Here is a 23,946-nt window from a genome sequence, read left to right on the forward strand (position 1 = left end):
CTATGCATAAATGTCGGAAGTCTCATAGAACAGTTTAGTCCGTTCGTCCATTTGTCGACAAATATCAGAGCAAAAACGGTAAGAGATATCGAGATGCAATTTTTTGCAATCGATTTAGCCTCCCAAGGATAGGTTCTATCTCAGCTGTTAGCTTTCTATTGAAACCAGAAATGGTTCAAATTAGCAATTTCCTGTTTCAACGTTTATCGTCCATAAAACGAAAATTGTAACACATACAAAGAAGCTGTTTTTGCAAACGACTCAGAGTCTCAGGGCAACATATCATGACTATTCGGAAGACTATACCAAAATCGAAAGTGGTTCAAACTTAATATTATTTCTTTCTTCAATATTACCTTCCACAGAGCAAAAATTGTAAGAATGGTCGAATGTGGTTTTTACAATTGAATCAGCTTCGGAAGAGTAGATTCCACCTTCTTCATTAACCCTCTATTCGAACCGGAAGTGGTTAAAATTAACCATTTCTGGTTGCAATATTTATCGCCATAAAACAAAAATCGTAATATATAATGATATAGTTTTCTGAAATCGATTCAACGTGTCAAGAAAACATACCATCACGACCTGCAACAGTCTACCAAAACCGGAAGTGGTTGAAATTTACTACTACTTCCGGTTTTAATGCTGAGAACCTGCAACACTATACCAAAACTGGAAGTGGATGAAATTTACTACTACTTCCGGTTTCAATAACCATTTTTGGTTTCAACCTTTGTCGCTATAGAACAAAAATTGTAAAGTACATTAAATTATATCTTTCTGATAGGGATTAATCGTCCGAGAAACAGGTTCTATCTTTGATCTTATTAATTTATTGCAACCAGTATATATATATATATATATATGTACTACTTCAAGTTTCAGTATTGAATGCTCATGTTTGGAAGTCTACTGTAGTTTCACACTGTGAAACAAAACTGATTTGTTGTATAAAGGAAGGTAGATTTTTAGGGAGGCGAATAATAATAATTCTGATTTAGCTTTGCAGAGATGAATCTACAGATAATTAAGCCACATACTTTTTATTATTATTATTATTATTATTATTATTATTATTATTATTATTATTATTATTATTATTATTATTATTAATAATAATAATAATAATAATAATAATAAAATAACATTTTACTCTATTATTGAACTATGATTTTTGTAAAGTAATTATGCTATTTTTCTTGTCGAAATTTTAGACCACTACAACATTGTAGGGCTATGTATTTTGCTTTTATCCATCGTATTGGAATGTAAAAGCATTCTTCGTTTCTCCTCTCTTGTTCTATCAACGTGTTACTCTTTGTGTTTATGCTCATCACTTTCCTTTCGAAATGCTCTATTTATAAATTGGTCACTGTAGCCGTTTTCCTTCAAATACCTTTCTCAGATGTGATATATCTTTCTAAGATGTTGATGGCACGGTGTTTACAACTGATCTCTTTTGTTCGGGATTGTGATATGAGTCACCTCGTACATATATACAGTATATTTAAGATCTGTATATGTGGGTTTTTCTATTTGCTATAGAAATACACTGTGTCTGAGACAAGCGTGTTTTCTGACTACAACTAAATCTCAAATTGGCAACTTTCCATTCTTTTTTCCTTCATGGTCAGTCTTGTATTAGGAAAACCGTAGATACGCGCGGCGGACATGTGTTCAATTTCTTACGACAGGGCAGGGCAACAGGCTATACAAGTATTTCTCAAACTTTTTGTAAGTGAGAACCACTTCTATTAGTCAGCAAGATTTACGGTCCATAATACTCTTGTCCCCTTCGATAGCAAATTTATCGCTTATATTTCTTAAAATTATTTGAGCATATGTATCAGTACACTTATATTTAGTGATGAGCAAATGTAAGACCAAGACCCGGGTGGTCTAGGTCTTGCACACCCAGCCTTGGTCTTGCTTGCAAGAGTCTTGCAAGTCTTGCTTTTAAGAAATCTTATGCTTTTCATGGGTAAATTTTACTTTGGATATAAAGGATAATAAATAATACAATGCGCCAATAGTAACGGAAATACAATGTATGTTACTAAATGTAGTATAGTTTACCTTCATGTATGATGATAGTGTACAACAAAGGCGATAACTTTATTTTTTTTTTCAATGGGTGCCAACGCTTCACTACACATGAGATAAATCACAACGTTTCGTAATCTTTTTATGTTTTTTAACAGATCCAATACTCCACTGATTTCCCAAACTGGGGAGGCAATCCCTGAGACGCATGAAAGAAAACCAAAATGGCACAGATTACTGAAATACCATGAATTGCAAAATTATTTTTACACTAAAGGCGTCAGATTTTTTAATCTTTTCAACAACGATTAGTTAATCTTTGTATTGAACAAACTTCCAATTAAATATTGAGATTTTGTTTTACTGATTCCAATATGTACTCTATGGGGCAGAAACATGGACATTACGCAAAAGTGATTAAAAAATTGGAGGCTTTTGAAACGTGGGCATGGAGAAAAAGGAGAGAATTAGCTGGGTTGAACGAAAACGAATGAGAAGGTGTTAGAAATAGTAGCAGTAAGGGGGGAAATGAAGAATTTTAGATGTAATTAAGAGGAGAAAGAGGAACTGCTTGGAACATTGACTGAGGAGGAACTGTATTATGAGGGAAGTGCTAGAGGGTATGGTGGAAAGAAAGAGAGGGAGGGGACGAAGGAGACTGTAGTTGAAGGATGGTATTACAACAGAAAATTGCTGCGTCAAGACGAAGAGACTAGCTAAGGACCACCGTACATCGAAGCTTCTCAGTTGCAGCAAGTTATCTGGCAATAATTGCAGAATAGCTATGATGATGATGATGATGATGATGATGATATGTTTAGCAATATTGACGAAAAAAGAGAGAAGAAATAAAATAATAATTATTATAATCAAGCCTCTTAATATTTTACAATAATTTGAGTGAAAAGTGGAAACGACTCTTCTGTCTATGTCTTTTGTGTAAACTCAATTTATATAAAGACCTTTGACTTATAATAGAAATACAAAATAACGGCATCAACCTACAAGTTATTTGAAATAACTGTACAAAATCACTCTCATTTGTGAATATGGATTATTTATTGTTGTATAATGTTATATCGCTCAATCCTCGATATGCCGTATACCTAAGAAGGCTAAAAGTTATATTGATAAACAATTATTCAACGTATAAACAATTATCCGGCCATGAAATCAAGCTTGCGGTCACATGCACTAAAACTTTGTAAATGTCATGAACATGTTATTTCGATATAAATTTTATGAGCATATATTAAAAATTTCCAACGGACGCTTGAGCCTCGGAGCCAAAGCCATACCCATGTAGTTCACTGGTGCCATACCTATAGTGTACGGAATTACCGATGTTCAATACTACATTTCTCTTTACTTTTGGAAGAACACCAATAATATGTTCTGAAATGAAATTAAATATCTAGTTTAACGTCCCACGATTATGCACCGAGGCTAAGGGACACGGTGAGAATGACAAATGAATGAAATGGTAGAACGAAGAAAGTAAGAGGAAACAGGAAAACTCCGAGAAAACTCACGCACACAGTGTTAGCCTAGCATAAAAGCTCATATGGCGCAAGCTGGGATCGAACCAGGGACCCCATGCACAACAAATAAACGTTTTATCACTGAGCCGGTACTTGTGCAAGACTCTTGCGCAAGTCTTGGTCTTGGTCTTGGTCTTGCATACAAAACTCTTGCACAAACTGCAAGACCAACTTGTGCTCATCACTAATTATATTCTTAAAGTGGTATTAATTAAAAATAAAATCTTTCAGTTTTACGCCCCACTATTATGACGTGTAGGTTAAAGAAGATGGTAATGATAAGAAATGAATGAAATGGTGGAATTAAGAAACGAAAGAACCTCGAGAAAACCCACAAACATGGTGTTTGTCTACCACAAAGCCCACTTGGTGTAATCTCGGGTCGAACCAGGGACCTCATGCACCAGAGGTGAACGCTCTACCACTGAGACACCGCATCTCCATGATATTAATTAAAATTCCTCAATTTTACATTGGTATTAATAGAAGATTTACATATTAATTTCTTTGACTAATTAAAAAGCTGTTAACAAAATTTTAAACTTCGTTCCTACAACTACAACTACAACAGGAAACCTCGATTCCTCACTTCTTGCTGCAATTGACATCCAATAAAGCTGTGATCAATGGATTTCGATAAATGCTCAGCAGCTAGTTTCCTTAACCTAGGGCTACAAGGGAAAAAAAGAAAGAAAGGAGGGGTAAAAATAAAGATTTTCCTTCGTTGTTTTGGTTTCATTCCGATTAAAAATATTTGAGGAAAAATTGTTAACAGGATGGGGTGGAAAACAATAGTAAAGACTTGTAGCGTGTGACTATCTCACAGCAATCTCTGATGTTCGATCAATTAGAGCAGTTCAGAAGATTTCCTTGAGTTAGACTTGTTCAGGGTGTCGAAGAAAGAACTTACTTTGTAATTGCAAAATGTCGAAAAACGTTTTACAAAAATGGTTAAAGCGGAAAAAAGAATTGTATTAATTTCGGTGAGGAAAATGTGCAGACAAAGAAACCAAAAAACAACAGAGAAAAATCTAAACAACATATTAATTCAAAGAAAGACTCAAAAAGAAGTTTTAGAAAAATGTCTAGAATGAAAAAAAAAGACAGTAGTGGTTTTAATTTTGGCGAAGAAAATGTGCAAGAACTGCAATCGAGAAACAACGAAGAAATATCTAAAGAAGCCAGTACTTCAGAGAAAAATGTATTATTATTATTATTATTGTTATTACTAAAACTGAACATTTTGGCGCAACATACCTGAGAATTGTGTTGGGAGCATGTCTAGAAACTATGCCCTGTGAGGAATCCCTTGCACACACATTGCACATTGCTGAAACATGCAATTTTGGATGGCTTATGTGCAGGGCCGTAGTGGCCAGGCGGGAAACCGGGAAATTTCCCGGTGGGTCCTGAACGGTGAATTTTTTAGTGGGCCCTTCACCTTGTATCGTAAGTAGCGGTATATGAACAAAAAAAAAAAAAAAAAAAAAAAACACTTGTCACGCACTCCTTGCATACGGGAGTAAGGGAACGAAGGCATGACCTTCGAAAAACAGATTGAGAAGGCCGTGACGAAGGATGATAACACGTCGAGTACCGGCAATACAGTCAGCTAATCCCAGATCGGCGTTGCCAGCCCATGATGTTGGGAAAACAGCCTTTCACAGTTTTCGTAATTCAACCCTTGAAATGTTTCTGGTTTCCCACTCTGCTTTATACTTTTGATAATATTGAAGGATTAAGTTAAATTGAAACCTCAAATAATGCCATAACTTGAAATTAAATAATAATTTACATTTTACAACACCGTTGTTTTCTGTATAGAGAATGTACAGGGCCGGATTAAGACCACTGGGGGCTCTGAAGCGGGAAATATAAGGGGGCCCCACCAAAAATTTTATGATGGTCCCTCTCTCAACATCAAAAGGTTCCATGAATTATATAGAAGTGACTCATGTCATGTTTTTAAACTTTTATGGTGAAAATTTTTCAGTCATTCTTAAAATTTTGGGGGCCCTCTTGGTCGCTGTCAATCAAAGCCGTAGCTAAAAATTCGGCGCTCCCCTCCTCTACACTCACCTCACAAGCTTTTCTTTTATATATACATATAAGAAAAGCAGCTTTTGTCGTTATGCTACAATAAACTTTTATCAAGCTGCTTGGACAGACCATTAAAACAGCCAAAAGCGATCATTAGTACTCTTTTACAAATAAGAGCTTTTTCCAAGAGGCTTTTATTAGTTTGTTAAACTTGACAAAACTACCTTTGGTTGCGTACAAATCCAATTGGAGAACAGTTATAGAAATTTACAACTATTTACATTTCGTACTATCGATAATAAATGAAAGTTCAATGCATTAGAAACTTAAAAAAAAAAAATTCAATGCATTTTCAATGCAGTTCAATGCAAGTTCAATGCATTTTATGTGCTTTTAAAATGTTCGAAATGGATAACAGCTTTAATTCCCAGTAATAATTGTAAACTTTTCAGATTTTATTCTGTATATGACCACACAAATAGCATTTTAATTTCGATTGTTTTGCGGTAAAGATATTTTGTGAAATGTAACGGAAATTCTTTGTGAATTTCTCAATATTGTTCGATGGAGATGAAGAATATTTTTAATGTTTCTCTTTAAAATCCAACTACATATGTTTGAAAATATAGTAATTACTTAATTTCTTAATGAACGAAAGTTCTAATTTTAAGGTTACTTATTATTAACATATTGAAAACACACTAACACATACGCACATATGTTAAACTATATATATAATGTGTGTATATGTATGTAGATAGATAAAAACATCACATTACTTGAGGATAGGTTGATAGAATGCCATAACCAGGGATATTTAAGAGGCTTAAAACACGCAAATCAAAGAGATATTATTGTACAATCTTATTTCTTAAACTAAATTTTGGGCAGGACATCTCTTGTTAGTCACCGTCCCTCAAAACACAGTCATGGATATTTTTAAAATAGAAACGAGACATGTGAAAAAATTTTGGTTACAGAAAAGTACATTTTTCTAGTAACTTTCAGTGTCATCTAATAATACCAAATGTTTTTACGAAATTAATATGGTAGCATTAAGTTGTAAGAGAGAACGAAGTTAAAAAAAAATCTGCCAAATCGATTTTTAAAGTGTGGCCCATTTTTTTAATCAATTGTGTGTGCTAACAGATCTTGTTATTTGAACAAACAAACAAAAATAGAGGGAGAAAAGAATAAAAGTACCTCTACTTGTATATCCAAAGTATCATATCCTGCCCAGTGCACATCTCCTTCACTCATTAATTTTGTTTCAATAACATTCGTTGTATTTCCATCATCAATAAAATCCTGGGTTGCTATCACTGAAACTTCTACTTGGCCACAGTGTTCCTCAGTGCATTCCAGTCCAGTGAAATCCACTTCACAAGAAGAGAGAGCTATATCTGATGTCTGAGAAGGCTCATCTGAAGGAGAAGAATGTAACCATATACTCACACTTATTTTGCTAAGCATATTCGATCTCCATTAGACCTGTTAACAATAAGCAATGTATATATTAAGCAGTGTAGATCTACAGACTATGAAATAAGCTCACCTTTTAAATCCTACAAAATGCTTCCAAGTAATATTATTATTATTTATCAATTTTCACTTCTTTAATATTCTAGTGTTTATACTTTTTGTAGGCCTTTATTAACGACTATATACAAAGTGTCCCAGGAGGAAGGGGCAATATTTTGGGAAATGGTAGTATAAGTGATTCTAAGCAAAAAAGTTCTTATGAACATAGGTCCTAATCTCAACAGTTTGAGAGCTAGAGGTTGTGACCCATTTTTTAAATACTTTTTATTGCGTATTGCTCCCCCTATAGTTATTCTACAGAGGTGCCACATGGCTCATTAGAAAGGTGATGGAATCACCTTTCCAACGATATGCAATATGTGGCAGTTGTATCTTTGGAAGAGAAATTATTGAGGGATATTTGGAATCAGTGTTGCTATCCATTTTTTTTTAAATAACCTTAACTTTTTCAAATTTCCTTCCAAAGACAGCACTGTCACATACTGTATACCGTTGCAAAGGTCATTCCATCACCTTTCAAATCCGCTATGTCTTACCTCTGCAAAGTAGTTACAGGGTAAAATGATTCACAACCTGTAGCTCTCAAACCGTTGAGATTAGGACCTACGTTCTTATGAACTTTTTTTGCTTAGAATCACTTATACTACCATTTCCCGAAATATTGCCCCTGGGACACCCTATATATATATATATATATATATATATATATATATATATATATATATATATATATATCAGAGTTACAACAAAGTATAAGAGGGGAAACCGTCTCCAAATATGAAAATATGATGATGTTTTCAATCTGAAGTGAAGGAATTTTTTAAATCGAACACTCCGTTTAGGCTGTACACTCTTTATTCGTCCAATATTAAATGAAAATGCAACGTTGTTATTTAGCTGGACAGTAAGTGAATGATGTTACTGTTTTTTACACTAATATGTCGATGTGGCCAGTCCCCATTTCAAACATGCCCCATTCACTTTATGTTGTGAGTTGAATTAAATGGCAACGTTGCATTTTCATTTCACATTGGGCACATAAAGAGTGTAGAGCCGAAATGGCTCATCCGATTTTAAAAAATTCCTTCACTTTAGATTGAAAACATCATATTTGGAGACAGTTTCCCCTCTTACAGTTTGTAGTAAGTCTGATAATAACAGAGTTACCCTATGTTAAGGGATTTCTGACAAACACCGTGTGCGTGAATTTTCTGGGGTTCTCCCGTTTCCTGCCACTTTTTACATTCCATCATTTCACTCATTTCTCATCACTGTCTCCTTTAGTCTAGCCGGCACAACTATGGGACGTAAAACTCAAATATTTCATTTTATTTTTTCATCCAGTAAAAAAATTCTGAAGGGAGACAACTTTTCTCCTGGAGGGACTTTCTCCCCGCTAGTTACATCTAAACTGGTTGGCCGGTGTTCCAGGAATAACGCATAATAAAGGGAGGAAACTAGCAGAGTATAAATGGAAGTTCAGTGCAACAAGTGAGAAACCAAAGTTCAAATTCCCACAGAGTCCGATCTAGTAGCGTCATTTCAGATTTTACCAGTGAGGGGCAAAAGGTTCACCGACATAAGAGTTTTACGTTCTTTGGTATGTAGTTTATTAGTATGTAATTTATTAAAAGAAAAAAAAAGCAGGGTTTCTCAAATCAGGGGAAGAGCAATTGCCTTCATGCCCTCTCCAAATGGCGCCACTGGTCCGGAATATGAGATTTCTATGTTATTCCTGAAAATATAACTCCTTGAGCAAATGCCTAGTTTGTCACCCCTACAATATCAGCATGTTTGTCGCAGTTATTTGCTTGCAATAAAAGAAAATGCATACTTAGGTTGTTTCGTGTTTGCAGCTTGATGCTAAATCTGCATTGTGTTGATGGCAGATGAGGAGGACAAACCAAAGGAAGAGTTCTGGTAAAGGTGAGTTTCCGATGGGATTCTCCTTCCACAAGAATTAGCGACGAAGGTTCAATCTTCACTCCAGCGTAGAACGGGGCACTCGTTACTGAGGGAGTCATCCCATGATGTCCTACAGATAATGCTTCAACTTCACATAGAACCTGCAAAAGAAATCGTGCACCAAATCATTATTACAATCAGCATGCATACTGATAATGAGCACAGGATTGAAGTACGATTTCAATAAGTTCTGCAATATTATTAACATTAGCGCTTATCACTAGATAGATGTTATTGAGCTGAAAAAAGTATATAGATGGATGACTGTAAATCCTCAGTGTAGTTTATGAGAAAAACGATCTTTTTGAAAACGTAAAAATTAATGCTGTACGCAGTGGCGTAACTAGTTTTATTGTGCCCTGGATCGATCGATCATTGATTTACTCATACCCGCCCCCTGCCCCACGCATTTCAGCTGCTGCGTTGTATATATAGCTGCATTGTAGTTACACCACTGGCTGTACGATAATCACATCACCTATTAAGGTGAAACTAACACTGAATTATACTCTCATCAAGCTTTCCGTTATGACAATAAAGCTTAATTCACAAATAGTGTGGTATTTCCCGTCCGTGCCGTGGTCCATGAACTTTATTTTCAGATTTGGACACTGAAAATTCATTGGGTTCTCTTTTTTAATTCACACATGACGTCCCGTATCTATGCCATTCCTGTACCGTGCTCCGACAAGCCGCCTAGAAGAGATCACCACGGTCGCAAATCGACGGTCGTGATGCTTCGGCTTTCTTTGGAGTACTCGAAGCGCCACGAAGTTGACTCCTCCTTGCAGTCCATCTTGGAAAATGGTGTAGAAAGCAGTAGCGGGACAGCACAGCACGGTACGGCATGATATGTGTGAATGGTCACAGCTGTGGTACAGACGGAGCATGACAGGAAAAAGTCATGGGCATGGCACCCTATGTATGAATCAGCCTTAATAAGGCTGCAGCATATAGTATCGTTAATAAAGTACAATCTAAAATTATGTTTGATTCTTAAACTTTAAATTTTGTTTATAATATTATTTAAAGATAAGACATATATCAATTGATAGACATCCAGCTGAATGAAATGAGATAGTGAGATGAAATGAAATGAGAGTGTGAGAGAAAATTATAATGTGTAATTTTTGGAGAAAATTAAAAAAAAAAAAAAAGAATTTTCATGGAGCTAAATATTGTTACCGTTTCCAATAATAATAATAATAATAATAATAATAATAATAATAATAATAATAATAATAATAATAATAATAATAATAATAATAATAATAATAATAATAATTATTATTATTATTATTATTATTATTATTATTATTATTATTATTATTATTATTATTATTATTATTATTATTATTATTATTATTATTATTATTTATAGTTTCTATTGTGCTGGGGCACATGAACATATGCAGTGATTTTTCCCTGTATTGTGAAGAGTGTATTGTCCCCCTGAATGTCTTGTTGAATGTCCTGAATACTCAGATCTCAGAGAACGTTTTGGACTGCCTTGTCTACTTATCCGTGCCTTGGGGGATGCTACTGATGTTGTTAGCCGGGTACTTAAGTTCATTTCTCATTGTGGGGTTGCTCACGTTTCTGAGCTGCTTTAGTTTGTTGTGATTGGTTCGTTGCTGCTAAATTTTTATATTTTCTCTCAGTTTTTAGTGTTGTTTTCTATATATTGTCATTGCTATATATTTTATCTTATTTATTCTTTTATCTTCTACTTTTGATTTTGTTTTCTTCTTCTTTTCATTTAGCAGCACTTTTGTTCATTTAAGCCCTATTTGTTTCAGCCTGTTCTTTTAATGTTGCAGTTCTGAGCAACCGAGTCAATCGTGACGGGGACATATAGCCTCGATGCTGAGGTCCCCTTGATACCCCTACTCATGAACTCATTAACTCAATTGCCTCCTATTGGATCAACTTTGTTCGATAATTTTGACAGTCTACTTTGGCTGAAATGTATTCTAAAAGTAGTAACTACTCTTTCCATTCAATAGGTGAAAACTAGTAGTGACATTAAGCCTCCTTTAGGGTCTCATATCAAGGTACTAGAGCTCCTGGAAAGGTAATAATACAACTATCAATAGTACACACTGCACTTTACCTTCCAACAAGCTAGAATTTACTTGATACCGCTCAAAAACATGTATTCTCGTAGCTCCTTGGTGTGAAGCCCTGAAGATGGTGTAATAACACTGTCGATTTCTTGTTCAACATACAGCAAGGTACTAGCAGGGCTTCTGAAGTTTTATAATATAATTATGGATATCACACACTGCACTTGACCTTCCAACAGGCTAGAATTTACTTGATACCGCTCAAAACATGCATTCTCATTGTGTGAAGCCCTGAAGATAGTGTAATAATACTGCTGATGTCTTGTTCAACATACAGCAAGGTACTAGCGGAGCCTCTGAAATGGTATAATATAACAGTCGATAGTTTCTCTGGAATGAAGTGAAAGCAGATAGTCAAACAGTTCAGAACATGTGCAAGGACTATCGAATTTATCGAAGTTTGCTGGGACTATCGAATCTATTCGATAGCACAAAACTATCGAATAATTCGACAATGCCCCTCACTAGTTGAAAGTAGGCACGTAGCCAAGGGGTGGGTCCGAGGGTCCGGACCGCCCCTTCCCTTCGAAACCAGAAATGAAAAAAAAAAAGGAAGGATGAAACAAAAAGAAACGAGTAAAAGAAGAATCAGTGTTAAAAATAAAAAGCTACAGCAAGCGTTTGGTTACTCTTCCTTATGAGGAGCTTTGTGTGGAGGATACGGGGAAGAGGTCAAGTTAAAAATGGATATTATTGTAATGGAGCATTCCGAATTCCATCTTGCTCTATGCTAATCCTAAGGACTACAAATGACGATCGATAAACCGGTTCGATCAGATAGAGTCTCAGGTAAAACGTAAGAAATGCCCACAATCACCAATAATATGAGCATGGCAACATAGATTCCAGTTGCACTTGTTAAAGGAATTTTCAATTTCGCAGCAACACTAATCCTTTTTATAGGATGTCTCAACTGCCGAAAGAGATCTTGTTTTTATCCTTGACGGCATTAAACGAAGATAAGAAAAAGAAGAAGAAAGAAGACAAGAAGAACCGAGTTCGAATGACCTCGGAAGACTATTTTTCTGTCTTTTTCAATATTTTTTTAAAAATATTCTTCTACTCGAGATTTCTTTATAGTTTGTTATTAAAATACTTACTAACATATCCTCATTTTATTGTCCTAACAAACTAATATGGATATGTTGCTAGTAAAATAGTGGATCGAGCCCCTGGTGTGTAACCACAGTATTTCATGTCATGCCCCTCCCCCCGTCATTATGAAATCCTGGCTAAATGAACCAACATACGTTGCCAGTAAAATAGTTTAGAATGATCGAGCCTCTGGTGTGATAACCACAGTATTTCGTCACGGACTCCCCCTATTACGAAATCCTGGCTACGTGTCTGGTTGAAAGTCGTGGTGTTTTTTGTAGACACCTGATCGAGATAGTATGGATACGTTTGTTATTCACCGGTCGACAGAACAAAATGCTAAAACCAATGATCCACAAGTAATCAACATGAACAGTCAGTGCCAAGTGCAAAAACTACAACCTTGAATTTCACAAGCGACTTATCTTCGGGCCGAAAGACCTACTAAGCCTGATCTATGTGAATACCTCAAAACAATGTTCGGTAAAAAAGATCACGGTTTCCAGAGTCAGTGGTATAACACAGCCTGGTTGATCCTGCTATCCTTGGAGGAAGTTTTTAAAGAATAGTCTACGGGATCAGACTTTTAAATGTGACAGGATTTTGTAGTTAAAGTCACCATTGAATCTGGGAAAAGGAAGTTGATAAACATGTTTCCTTTAAACGCCAAATAAAATCCAAATTTGGGAAGAACTTAAATTAAGACTGTGCAGGATGAAATACATCAATATAATTCTCGGTGCGAAGCAGATTGCAAGAAGCAAGTACTATGTTACGTTTGTAGCTGAGGTACTGCAATTTCTCTCAGTAAATGAGGTACCATGTCATGGGTATCGAAGATGGAGACTCACAAAGATCTGCAAGAATTAAATGCTTATAAATTAAGTTCTACTGAACTTTTAGAGCAGTATTCGAGCGTATAAATGAAAATGATTTGAAACTGAAGTCTATAGTTGCGCCTCCTCAAAACGCTCAAGATATGTCCCCTAAAGCTCAGAGTAAAATAATAGACGTTTTGGCAGAGGTGTTACTAGTCAAAAAAAGAGACAAGATTATGATTAAAATGAATCACGGTTTCTTTGCTTGAAGGCAAGTGAAACAAGAGACTCCTCTGGTGTGGAAAATTTGTCAGAGGTTGTAAGATTTGTGAAAGAAGGTGCATGAATATTTATTGGGTATTTTTTAATTATTGGATTTATTATCTAAAGGCATACTAGAGCAAAATCTCTCAAGCTCTTTCCAGAACAGAATTTCGAAAATGAGAAATGTGTCAGTGTTATTCGGTATTAATACGTTGGTAAAATGTAAGAGGTTGCAAGAGTACAAAAGAACTTCAAAAACCAGTCCCGTTTATTCATTGCTATAATCATCAACTTCAGATTGTGATAATTCATAATTCATTCAAGATTCTCCCTCTTTAAAAATATTTGGTTGTTGAAGAGCTCCATTGCAAATCTCCTAATATGACTCAAAATGAAGCAATTAATGTAAAGCAATTCTTTAATAAGGCATTCAAGAATACGGTATCAGAATCTAACGAGAAATTTGCAGGGAATAGTGAACAATATTTGAAAGCCCTCGATTGTTTATAGGTTCAGTCAGAAACATTTTTCAACAGTTCCGAAGTATTGTCATTATTGAATCAACTAGACTGCAATAAACAAGTTTCCGAATTGGAAGTTGAAGTTGTTAAAGTAAATCTTTTATCCAACTACAAGAGCGAATGTGATATTTAAAAGATCTTAGTGATATTTAAAAGATCTTGTATCCATATAAAAGTGCTTTTCCCAACATGTATAAATTATATGCAGAAGCTGTAACAATTGGTACTTCAATAGCAACACGAGAGAACACACTTTCTTGCCTTAAAAGGGATCTTCCGTCACACAGAAAATCAATGCTTCACGATAGAAAATCCAACTTTTTTCTATTGGCATTTGAAAAAGAAAACTCGAGAACTTTAGATATTGAGCTCTTTATCGAAAAATTTCGAAGACATTCTCGACGATTACAACTGCAGAATGTTTGTGGGAAGTGAAATAAAACTATTTTCTGTAACAGGTATACACTGAGACAGTGGTGCTATTCAGCCGGTTCGCACAGGTTCGCGAGAACCGGTTGTTAAAATATTTCGAGTTCGCAGAACCGTTTGTTATACCCAGACATAAACACACACACACGCAAGACCTAACCAAGAGTGAAAGAAAGAAGCCAAACAAATTTGTGATGACACCTCTTTGTTTTCCCGTTTGCTTGCATTGTTGTGAAAGCAAGCAACTTTGAATTATTTCAATTCAATGGGCAGACAGAAATTTGAATACGAATTCTGGAATTTCGTCCGGAATACTGGGACTTGTGAATGTAATGAATGTGATACGTATATAATGCTTATTACGCGTGTTACCTATTTGTTTTTGTATGATTCCCACATCTTCATCAGTTCCGGAGATATGTGTCTTCGAAGCAATGTGTACGAAATATTGGTCTTTTCATCGATATCTCGAACGATTGCTTGTCATGACCCATACTATCATTCCTCGAAACATGGTCTATTCCTGGTGGGACACCATATATATATATATATATATATATATATATATATATATATATATATATATATATATATATATATATATATATATATATATATATATAAAGATATAGATAGATAGATACACGAGGCGTATTTCAAAAGTCCGTTTGATAATTAAAAAAAAAAAAAAAACAGATGCTCGTGCGGAACGCTATTTATTGCCAGAAATAGGTGCCTACGGACGGAGCTACTTCACTTTTCCACATAATCACCATGCCACACCATGCCATTCCAAGCACTCTTCGTAACGCTGCATCATCTTCCGTAAACCCTCTGAATAGAAGTTTCTCGCCTGGGATTAGAACCAGTTAGCAACAGCACTCTTGAGATTCTCGTCGTTTTCAAACCGTTGTCCGCCAAGCCATCGTTTCAAATGCAAGAAGAGGAAGTAATCGCTGGGGACAAGTTCGGGACTGTATGGAGGGTGATCAAACAGGTTCCAACGAAAATCTTGAATCTTCTTCTCGACGACGGCAGTGGTATGAGGACGCACATTGTCGTGAACGAGAATGATTCCCGACGACAGTTTCCCGCGGCATCGATTTTGAATCCACGTCGGACTTTGGTGAGCGTATTGCAGTACACGTCAGTGTAATTGTTGTCCCACGTTCCAAGAAATCAACCAACAGGACGCCCTTGGCGTCCCAAATACGGTAGCCATCAATTTGCGACTCGAGTGCGGCGATTGCTTAAACCATTTTGGTTTAGGGGAATCTGAATGGTGCCACTGCATGGACTGTTGTTTGAATTCGGCGTTGGTGTATATGATCCACGTCTCTCACCCGTCACAATGTGGGAAAGCAAATCTGTCGTCGATAGCGATCCAAAAGCAAAATTCCCGATAGATATCAGCAGCAGAAGTTCCTTTTGGAAACAAAAATCGTATCACACCGTGCACTTCACAACTAGCAGGAGGAACAATTCTCGCGGTCATTACGATCTGCCTTCCACGACTGCCAAACTCCTACTGACTCAAGACAACCACTGAGTGGCTTCATCAATAGTCTGTCATTGGCGTAGCATGCTTGAAATTGTGTTCCAGCCTATCCCCATTTCACTATACGTCGATGGCCCTTACTTTTGGAATACGCCTGGTATATATATATATATATATATATATATATATATATATATATATATATATATATATATAGAGAGAGAGAGAGAGAGAGAGAGAGAGAACCGGCTGTTAAACAATTTGAATAGCATCACTGCATAGAGACCTATCAATGAACATGGCTTTTATTACTTCTTGTGGTACAGAGGCTCAAAAAGAAATATTTCTTTTTTTTATTTTTTCATAGTAACGTGTTAGATAATTATGTGTATTTCTACTTCATTAAATATTCAGAGCACAAAAGATAAAAGTTCTCAACTATCCTAAGCATATATACATGTTTTTTGAAGTGTTTATGGTGTATAGCTTCATACTTTCTTGAAGTGTGTGATTAGCATAATAGTTTCACATTGTGTTCAACCGTAAAAATTGTTTTTGCAAGTATTCAAATAATACAGGATTAAACGAAGCTGTAGTGCAGCTTAGGAAACATATGCCTTAGTTTTCTACTATCTTTCTCTGTTATATGTATGAAAATAATTTTAGTAGGCCTCCAATAGGAAGATGTGCAATCGAATGAAATAATCCTAGCTACAATCTGCTCTAATTAGAATAGAAGTGTATGGAATTTTAAGTTGCAAGAATTGACTTTAACTAACAATCAAGAAAGGCACATAATAAAATCATTGTAATAACAATAAAAATATAGCAAATCCTGCTACCGCAAGGTTGATATCACCAAAGTATGCAAGTTGTGCAGGTATTAGTTTTCATTATTGCTTTTCTTTTTCTAAACACAATTTAAAAAATTATCAAACTAGCTTGAATTGATACTGAACATAGAGAGCTAAAATATTCTTATACACTGTTAATCAGAATAGTAAATGAAAGGACAACATAAAATGATAAAAAAGGGGGGCCAAAATGAAGTGCTATTTCTTATATTTTTTTCTTCTTCGAACATTCTTATTATTTTCCTCTGGGAAAAGAACTTCCAATTTGTGTCTTTCTGGGATGAAAATATTACTATACTTTTTAAAGTCCAAACGTTAATTTTAAAGCAGGGTGGAGGCTGAAAACGTGAAGTGCCTTTCATTTCGCCTAAACGCAGAGGAACCAGTTTCTTTTCTTGTCTGCGAACATGATTGGAAACAACTCTTAATGAGTCCCACTCCAATTATCTTCCCTTGACTGTACAACCAAGTCCTTTTTACCTAGTAGGTAAGTAGCTGGATCATAAACTACAACTGAACTCATAACTGGACACGGAAAGAGAACGAATGAATTTGTAATGAAGAAGTGAGAAGAAAGCGGAGCAGTCTCAGTTTTAGAAGTAACATCACAATATCGCTAGACACGTGCATAGTATTTTCTTTTTTTTTTTTCAGTTGAGTTATCAAAGGTTGTATCATCCTTTTGTTGCTAATTGAAAGTAGCTATGTATAGAGATCTCTGTCGAGTTATTTATGACTTAATGCAAGGTAAACCTATCCTTATTTGCATATCATATGCTAGTCATAAGGAACTGGACGCATAAATAAAAATTTGAAGAAAGTTGTTACCTATCTGGATCATATTTGCAAATATTTTTTTAAAAATAAATAAACTGGTTCTTTATACAGTATTTGTACAGTTTGAACTTCAAATAATGATGTGAAATAAATAAGACTACAGTTATTATAGTGTTCTTATTACTAGGTCTTTTACGTCTTTGTAAAGGACTCTGATATTTTGCTTATTTCCCTTGTCTCGGGCAAACATATTTCACTGATTATTGCCGAACTTTTACGACATACCTACGGGTTATAAGCAGTATGTTCATCACTGGTAGGAGTATGTGCATCACTGTTGGGAGTATATGTGTCACTGGTAGGAATATATGAGTCACTGTAAACAGTATGTGTCACTGTTGGGAGTATATGAGTCACAGTTAGGAGTATGTGTGTAACTCTTAAAAATATATGTGTCACTGTTAGGAGTATGTGTATCACTGTTAGGGGTATATGTGTCACTGTTAGGAGTATGCGTGTCACTGGTAGGAGTATATATGTCACTGTTAAGAAGTATGTGTGTGTCACTTGTATGAGTTTAAGTGTCACTGTTAGGAGACATCAAACAACAATAGATACGATCTTCTGCTTAACATTGTGTACACTTTTTTATAAATAATATTGAAATATTATTGATACTCAGTGCATCCACCTTGCAGCTTATCAAGACAATGTATTATGACTATTCACCACACTCTACTAAAACTGGGAGTAGTTCAAATGCAAATATTACTTCTGGTTTCAATACTGATGTTCACGTATTAAAAACGGTAAGATGCATCAGGATGTGGTTTTCTACAATCGATTTATTGTTCCAATAATAGGTTGCATGTTCTTCACTAACTCACTATTCAAGCCGAAAGTGGTCCAAATTAGTCATTTCCGGTTTCAACACTTATCGCTATACAACAAAAATGGTACACGTAGGGCTATCAGATAGCGACAAACGATTTTCTGCAAAAGGGTTGGAAGTGGTTGGAATTTATTACTACTTCCAGTTCCAATACTGATTTCCATACAGCAGAAACGTAAGATATAGGTTTTTCTGCAATTGATTCAGCTTCTTCAGATTAGGTTCCATCTTCTCCATTAAACCCCTTCTCTATTCAAACCAAAAGTGGTTCAAATTAACAATTTCCAGTTTCAACATTTCTTCCCATAGAACAAAAATGGTAATATATAGCGACAAATGGTTTTCTGCAGTCGATTCAAGGTATCAAGACAACATACCATCACAACCCGGAACACTCTACAAAAACTGGAAGTGGTTGAAATTTACTACTACTTTCTAGTTTCAACACTGATTTCTACGAGTACAGAGTACAAACGGTAAAAGATATCGAGATGCAGTTTTTACAATCTATTCAGCTTCCCAAGAGTAGGTTCTATCTCCTTTCTTAACTAGCTATTGAATTCGGAATTAATTCAAATTAACGATTTCCAGTTTGAACCTTTATCGGCATATTACAAAAACAGTAATTCATTGCGACTAATGGCTTTTTGATATGAATTCAGCGTCGGAAGAGCGGGTTCTATCTTTGATCTTATTAATGTATTGCAACCAGTAGTTTAAATATTGAATATGAATAAATGAATAGTTTAAATGTTGATTTCAATAGTTTGAAGTCTGCTGTAGTTTAACATTGTGAAACGAAACTTACTTGTTCTACTGAAATATATATATTATAACATCCTGACCATGTGTTGATATAAACAATAGCAAAAGACATCTCAACCATCAACAATCCATCAAATAATCCTGAAGTATGGATACGTCAACGACAGCAGCGCCAGGAACGAGGAAGGATGAAGAACCTCGAATATTCAGATTAAAAACAGTGCACCAAACATCTCGATGTGAGTCTGCTTAGGATTGACCATTCCTCTCTTAGCTGTTTGGATTTTGAGAAACTCCCTCACAATTCTCACCAACTGCTTGAGTCGGAATATCCTATTAAAACTACCCACTCTCGTCGACCGCTTGGGTCGAATAGATAAATTATGCACAAACTTCAAAGACTGTCTGGGTCTGGAGTTCTCCTACACGAACGATTTCCGCACTCCTGTCTTGCTGCTTGGAATAGGAGGGAGACCAATAGAAAGGAACATAAATACGTCACCAAACTTAGTTTTGTAAAGAAAAGATTTGTATTACTGTGTTTTATAATAAAAGATGAAGGGTCTGAGAAGGCAAATCCCATTTACGTTAATCTACCACTCCAATCATGATAATACATCGTTTCGATTCCAAGTTGGCACTCCTGTCACTCGTACACGACGCGGAATTCGGCAATGTGCTAGAGGACTTTTTGTCTTCTTTTGATGTCACTAATCACCTCCCGGAGTTTATGCACATCTTTCAGGTTCAACCTGTATATATACTTAATTGCAACATTTAAATCTGTACACGTTTGCCCCCTTAAGTTGAACATAAAAATGTCTAACTTTCTAAACTGGCAACTTATAGATTAGTCTGGACTATTCAAATTATAAGATATTTATCGATATTAAGCTATAATGTTCAACTTAATAGCAGTCATATCCTTGTGCATGCTATTAATCGGTTATACAAAAGTTTTTAAGAAAGTGTCTAACTTCGCGCATTTTGCTACATGAATTATCATCACACAATCTTACTGTTGTTCAGATTCAGATATAATTGAACTTCTTACCTCATCTCCAATGCGTATATTCCCTGCTCTGGGTAAAAGATCGTAAGTTGCTCTGGTTTCATCGACAGAGCGTAGACTCATATGGACAGCTCCTGGTTGGGCTATTTTATACCATGTGATTCTAAAAAGGCAATCCATATATTACACATTTTTATTTTAAGAAATACTCAAATTATATCTAGTAAAATATAGGGTTATTCAAAAAGAATGAACCGATTTCGAAGCTCTATTTCGTAGTTTTATTTATATTCAAGGAATAAGTCACTTACTATTTGAAAGAGTAGGTTTCTACGTTCTGAATAGCTGCCAAGAGGACACTTTATCGCGCTCTGAATGCATGGTTCACCCTCAACGATCAGTTAGGCCTACTTGGTTTTGCTCGGAATTAAGACCCATCAGAATATGGCGTTCTGTGTTTTCGAGTTCGCGAAAACTTGTTCTGTTGTCATGGTGCAGGGGCTTTTTAAAAAACTCCACCCTCTAGCAAGATTGTTCAACGGTGGTTTTGATTTCGACATTCTAAAGACAATCGATGCATAAGGACAGTGACCAATTAGTGGATCGTGATTTACTGCATTCATTCGATATGACTTCTCATATGGCCATGATTTTGATTGCCCATGCTGAAAGTAGGGTTACCACCCGTCCCTATTTCGAAAAAAACTGTCCCTCGTCCCTGATGTAGCTCAGTCAGGACTTTCAAAGTATTGACTTCCATGCCTTTTATGAAGTTTATTATTATTATTATTATTATTATTATTATTATTATTATTATTATTATTATTATTATTATTATTTATTATTATTATTATTATTATTATTATTATTATTTATTTATTTATTTATTTATTTATTTTCAAAACAAGACAAGAGAAAGTCTTACAACAGCGGCAGGCAGGTACGTAGCATATATGCTACATACTAGACTCTATTTAAATTTATGGTATTTTTTTAAATATAGACTTTATGATCTACTATGTAGCCTATATAATTTAAGTTCTATCGCTTTCCTTTCGTCAATCAGATAAATATGATTCGCTTCGTCACTGGAAATACTTTATTACCCTATTACAAAAAAAAAAAAAAAAAGGATCTCTGGTACATTTATATCCTTCCCCCCTCCCTCATTAGCTGCAAAGAATTCCTGTATTTTGGTTTGGTTGAAAGTTTGAATTGTTTTTCGTTAATAAAAGTTTCATAAAAGAGGTTCATTCATTTTGAATAATCCTATTTTATGATAGAATGAGAGACGGCAAAATCAAATCTAAGTAAACATAAGGACATTTCTAATAAATTACAAAGGAGTTTTTAAATTTTAACTGTATCAGAAATATCAATAGTACTGTATATAATTAGATGGGAAAGAAAAAGGTTATTTTCGTACTTAGAAAGGCACAATAAAAAATATGTAATGAGTAGAGAATTTAGGCGGAAAAATTTTCCATTTAATTTTCCAAAAAGTCTTCCATTTAAAACAAATATCCACGATCAAATATTAGGTTCATAAGAAGTTATACTCTGTAAAATAGGTTGAATACAAATATACCTAGGTAGAAAAATGAAATAACAAATGATAATTTTCAACAACTTTTTGTCAAATATTATTTCGTATTTGGTAATGAAAAATTTACATACTGATTCTCTGTATAATGTACAGGAAAATACATATAGAAACTAAATTTATTTTTATTTAATAAAAAATACATAAAAAAGTTTCTTATAAAGAAGATTATTTTATCTGTGGCGTTGTATATTTCTCTATGGTTATACAAATAGGGACTACCGAGACCCCCGCAAATTTTTGACTTTGAAACAGTTTTCTCTCTCTATTATATATACCATAGGCGCACACCCAGAAATTTTTCTTGTGGGGCCATTACGTCTATTTAGTATTGAATGGGTATTATTCTGCACCTGAAAAGACGATAAGTAATTGTAAAATACTTTCTCCTATATTTTCAGAAAAAAAAACATAGAACTAGAATGTATTTATAAGAGAAAGAGTACAGACAAAGTGTAAGATCAAATTTTCGTGCTACATCAATCATTTCTCTGTTAAACAATTATAGGTTTGCTGTACAAATATATGTTGAGTTAGGAAGTATTTTTTGGGGGAGTGGGGTACGGACCCGGTGGACTATCCCCGTCGGCGAGTCTCTGTGTGTATATATACTGTACTAGTGTCAACCTTGTTCATTATTATAAATTCTAGTTCTAAAAGTACAGTCAGAAAGAAAACTTTGTATTGAAAATATATATTATTTATAAAACTTGTAAACGAATAAAGAAAGAAAACAATAATTATATATATAGGGTGTTTCAAAACAACACCGACAACTTTTGGGAGGTGATTTCTGACACTAAAATAAGACGAAAAGTTTAGATTAACCTGGTGTACAAATGCTTCATTTCGGAGTTATAGGCTGCCGAAAACATGAAATAATGAACTTTAAAGGTTCATAGCTCCAAAACTATGGGACCTACCGTAGTCGGGTCAAGACTTCGCTTAGGAACTAATATGTGGCCTATCAAAAATTACATGTTTTAGAATCCTAAGGTACTCACGTAACAATTTTTGTACAGGCGGTTTGGTTACGGGCATATACTCTGAAGTAATCTCTAACTACCTCTATAAAAATTCTTGCGGAAGTACTGCAGGATTCTGAAGCATGTATTTTTGGATAGAGCACATATTAGTTCCTTAGTAAAGTCTTGATCCGACTACGGTAGGTCCCATAGTTTTGGAGCTATGAACCTTTAAAGTTCATTATTTCATGTTTTCGGCAGCCTATAACTCCGAAATGAAGCATTTGTACACCAGGTTGGTCTAAACTTTTCGTCTTATTTTAGTGTCAGAAATCACCTCCCAAAAGTTGTCGGTGTTGTTTTGAAACACCCTATATATATAGGGTAGTCATGCATCAATGAAGGGAAATGTGGGAGATGAATCTACAGGTAAAAACAAGCAAAAATGTCATATGAACATTGGGTTAATGCGGCTTCGTTTGGACGCTAGAGGCACGGACCTCTCTGGCGGGAGGACGAGGGGGGCACGTCCCCCCAATATTTTGCTGTACAAAATATCCAATATTTTATTCTAATTTAATTTATATACTAACGACAGAATAACATATAAATAATAATAATAATAATATTTATTTGGAATATAATATTCAGGCTTTGAAACAATTGTAACAGAGTTCTTGATATATTTCAGGGGGTCCGTGAAAAGAAGCAGAAAGGTAAGAAATTGTATCGAATATAATACACAAGTTGGGCTAGGTTACCATTTAAATCACTTTCTTTGATGTCTCCCCCCCCAAAAAAAAATTACATGCCAGAGACGCCAGTGGCTAGAGGAATCTGAAGTGTCACCTTCCGAGGCAGCAATTTGCAATATCACAAGAACGGAGAGCCCCATCCGAAGAATCCAATTATGCATGTGATGGCGAAACAGTGGCGGCCTCTGAAGGGGGAACAAAGAAAATGAATGAAACGCGGAGAAAAATAAACAATTTACACTGAAAAATTGGAGGAGGGGATGTTACATGGAACTTGAGCAACAAATGTTAATGAACAAAGGCAACAATGGCTACCCTGTAGGAACACTGTGGGAGGTGGAATGTAGAAATACAGTATCTTTGTAATGGAGAGAAATAGGAATGTCGGGTCAAAAGATATCAAAGGAAACCCCATCCGAAGAATTCAATTATACATATGTG

At 35.2% G+C, this 23,946-nt stretch overlaps 1 protein-coding gene across 3 annotated transcripts in view; it reads right to left on the bottom strand.

Moving 5' to 3' along the window:
• Window positions 1-23,946, bottom strand: part of LOC145675443 (von Willebrand factor D and EGF domain-containing protein-like) — a 356,875-nt gene that overhangs the window by 114,564 nt on the left and 218,365 nt on the right. For all 3 annotated transcript variants that reach the window (XM_081745861.1, XM_081745862.1, XM_081745863.1), the window contains exons 6-8: window positions 20,225-20,345; window positions 9,001-9,232; window positions 6,828-7,048 (exon numbers count right to left, since the gene is read on the bottom strand). In XM_081745861.1, coding sequence (XP_081601987.1) covers window positions 6,828-7,048; window positions 9,001-9,232; window positions 20,225-20,345 — 574 coding nt within the window. The remainder of the gene's footprint in view (window positions 1-6,827; window positions 7,049-9,000; window positions 9,233-20,224; window positions 20,346-23,946) is intronic.

This window comes from Thermobia domestica, chromosome 18 (genome assembly GCF_964235325.1).
Source record: "Thermobia domestica chromosome 18, izTheDome1.hap1.1, whole genome shotgun sequence".
NCBI lineage: Eukaryota > Metazoa > Arthropoda > Insecta > Zygentoma > Lepismatidae > Thermobia > Thermobia domestica.